This window comes from Aplysia californica, unplaced genomic scaffold (assembly GCF_000002075.1).
Source record: "Aplysia californica isolate F4 #8 unplaced genomic scaffold, AplCal3.0 scaffold00472, whole genome shotgun sequence".
In the NCBI taxonomy this organism is placed as follows: Eukaryota; Metazoa; Mollusca; class Gastropoda; order Aplysiida; family Aplysiidae; genus Aplysia; species Aplysia californica.
The window spans coordinates 335,325-338,411 of record NW_004797742.1 but is presented as its reverse complement, the minus strand read 5'-3'; the positions used below and the strand labels follow the sequence as shown (position 1 = coordinate 338,411).

The 3,087-nt window shown below is 42.6% G+C and overlaps 1 protein-coding gene across 1 annotated transcript in view; it reads right to left on the bottom strand.

Annotated features, from left to right (window-relative positions):
- Window positions 1-3,087, bottom strand: part of LOC101846299 (dynein heavy chain 7, axonemal-like) — a gene marked incomplete in the record, with an annotated part of 71,001 nt that overhangs the window by 21,325 nt on the left and 46,589 nt on the right. The window contains 4 exon segments of the mRNA XM_035971617.1: window positions 152-285; window positions 1,052-1,243; window positions 1,834-1,987; window positions 2,492-2,655. Of these exon segments, the coding sequence (XP_035827510.1) occupies window positions 152-285; window positions 1,052-1,243; window positions 1,834-1,987; window positions 2,492-2,655 (644 nt within the window).

The following is a 3,087-nucleotide window of genomic DNA, read 5'->3' as shown; positions in this document are numbered from 1 at the left end:
ATAATAATATTAATAACAATAATACCAATACTAATACGACATGTAATACTAATACTAGTACTAATTATATCACCTGCACTACTAAGAATTTTTTAAAATGGATGTTTAGCGATATTCATGTACAAATACACACACATTATGAAAGTCTCACTTCTTGTTCCTGGCGCCCTGCAGTATGAGCATGCTTTTCTCCTCCTCCAGCTCTGGTCTTTCCTTGGCGACCACAATACCGAGCAGCTGGTCCTCCAGACCCTCTGGTGTGATCATGAAGTTTAGCAATGTCACCTGCGCAAGATCAACAGAAGCCTACACTTATAGATAGGACAATGGAGCCAGGACTCGTACATAATAACTTATGTTTATTATTGGCATGGATTTCTTGCCAACATTTATTTGAGCAAGGGCAAAGCGAGATAAGTTCATCAAAATGCTTGCAATAAGGAACAAAATGTCTTTACTGCTTCATTTTCCATTTTCTGTCTGTTGTTATTGATTCATGGGCGCTCCGTTAGTTCAGTTGGTATCATTCTGGACTACGGAGCGGGTGGCCTTTCGAATCCTATTCTGGGGGCGCTTGGAGTCGAGTCGTTTTTTGTGTGGCGTTTTCTAGGCTTTCATCCCATTTGGCTCGGTTCTATCGTCAAATTCGGATTGCCTGCCTCTTACGTAATAGAATAGTGTTGATAACGGCTTTCAACCGACTCTAATTTAGTTATTGTCCTTGGAATTGTGTAGGCTGAAAAGTGTCCGCACAATTGCGGCCCTGTCTCTCAGAGATCCCACCAGGACAATAGAAACACGTACAAGAAATAGAAGGAGGAGATACGGATTCCCATCTGTAATCGGGGTATTCTTAATCTTATACTTGGGTGGTTTGGTTTGGGGATTCTTTGAGGCTGTGCAACTATATGGCACGGTTCTGAAAGAAGTGCACATCAAATTCAGAAATCCCGCCTCTGCATCAACCATACAGAAAAGAAAATATGCCTAAAATACATTAACATATCAACTACCAAATTAAAGAAATTAGATCACAAAAACGACCACCGACCTTGACCGAGATTTCTGGTAGGTAGTGAGGATTCCTGAGACCCGAGGTGATGTAGAATTTGAAATCGTCCGAGTACTCGATGACCGAGTCGCCCAGCTTGATGCAGATGGCGCCACCTTGTTTGAACGTCTGCTTCAGCAGGAGCGGCTCCAGGATAGGGTCCAACTCTTCCTGGACGTTCTCTAGCAACACCTGGGTGTAGAACAAGGTAGTGAGATGGTTGCAGGTGTAGCAAACAGTTTAAACGGCGTGTGTCGAGAGTGTAGGCAAGAATGGGTTAAGATTGATAATGGGTTAAGATTGATTGACTGACTGACTGACTGACTGACTGACTGACTGACTGACTGACTGAGTGTTAAGGTACTATCCACAAAGTTTGCCGATGAAAGTGTTAATATCTGTGGAACCAAACATGCAAGACAGACTTACAAGCATCTATAAAATTTTAATAAATATTATGGGAAATATTTTGTTTGAGATCCAAAATAGCCAGGGTGTCAATTCCTGGAAGAAAAAGATCAAGTTCATTTGGCATCATAATGGGCCATGGATTAGTTGGACTTGATTCAAGACCTCATCAGCGTGTTCTTGAACTTGTTTTGTGACGTTTTTAAGGCTGTCCATCCTTTCGACTCGATCTTAATGAAGTTGGAAGTTAGATATGGAGCTCCCATCTCTTTTGCCGTGTTTAAAGTGGCTCAAACTTTTCTTAGCGGGTCCAACGGTCGTTCTGATGAGACATTTGAGACAATGTCTAAGTGCTTGTACAAATGGCTACCTACGGGAGTTCCGAACTGCAAGCAATTTTCCAAGTTCCGCATAAAGTCTCTGTCTGTGAACTTGATGACGTGCAGGTTGTTTTTTTTCTCCATGTTCTTCACCCACTTGTTGGCCTGTCCCTGGGGGTCTATCATTAGAGGCCATCTGTTGGAATTGCTGGAGAAGACGGGAGGGAACCGTTGGCATGAAAAGCAGACAAACAGTGTGAAATATAGAACATCGGCAGTGTGACTGTAGAAGAGTTTTTGAAATCAGTGCGTTTTAAACGTAGAAATGTTCTGCGCAACATCAGACCCCCCCCCTCCCTTTTTTCCCCTCCGCTCTGTGATTTACAACCAAAGAAGAGAAGAAAACCATCATGGGAACCATATAATTCGACTTAAATCTCAAAGTGCATCTACAGACCATCAGCTGCAAGATTGTAGGAAGTCGATGTTTTAACGAATATGAGATGTTGAAGCAGAAAGCCTAAAATATTTCGTACAGATGCTGCGTTGTAGTGTCAATCAAATAGATTTAGAATTCAAGGGGCATTGAAGTAACTTTTCTTTTTAGTCAAGTATGTGAAGCAGATTAAGAAACATTATTTTTGACTCTAAAGTATACGAAATTGACTGAAGCTAACTGACCCCAGTCTTTCTCCCAACACAAGCCCTGTACCTGATAATGATGCCGTTTTCTATAGAAAAACTGTCTGTAGGGAGGCCTGCAATGGTCCAGGCACGGATCTTGACCTGGTCACCCAGAGTTGCTGTGAGGGAAAATTCTTCTGAACAGGGGATGTTGGCTTCTCGTACTGTTTTCATCCATGCCTCGGCTTCTTCCTTTAATATAGATATAATTGTAAAAATATATCTGTTTCTACACCGTCTTGGCTAGCGTGGTCATTTCAGCTTATAGCACCAAAGCATAAGGGATGGGTAGGGATTTTTTAAAATGAAAGCATTTTCATCATCGTCGACACAATGTCATGTGAAGAGGTTGGTTTTGGCCATTCCTGTCAGAGCCAACCTGGACTGAGAGGGATGTCCCAACAGAAAGACGGAGATGCCTGTTTAAAACACTCCCCTCGTGGGACTATAACTCATGTCTTAAGCGTGCAAGGGCAAAGCGCTTATGCTACTCCACTTGCAGGTGATCGTTTCTTTTGTCTCTCGCCTGCCTGTATCTGCATAATCTCACTGCACCCTGTCCCCCTGTCCCTTTCCACACTTTCTATCTCTTCATAAAACACTCTCTCACGCATAGAACCCCCC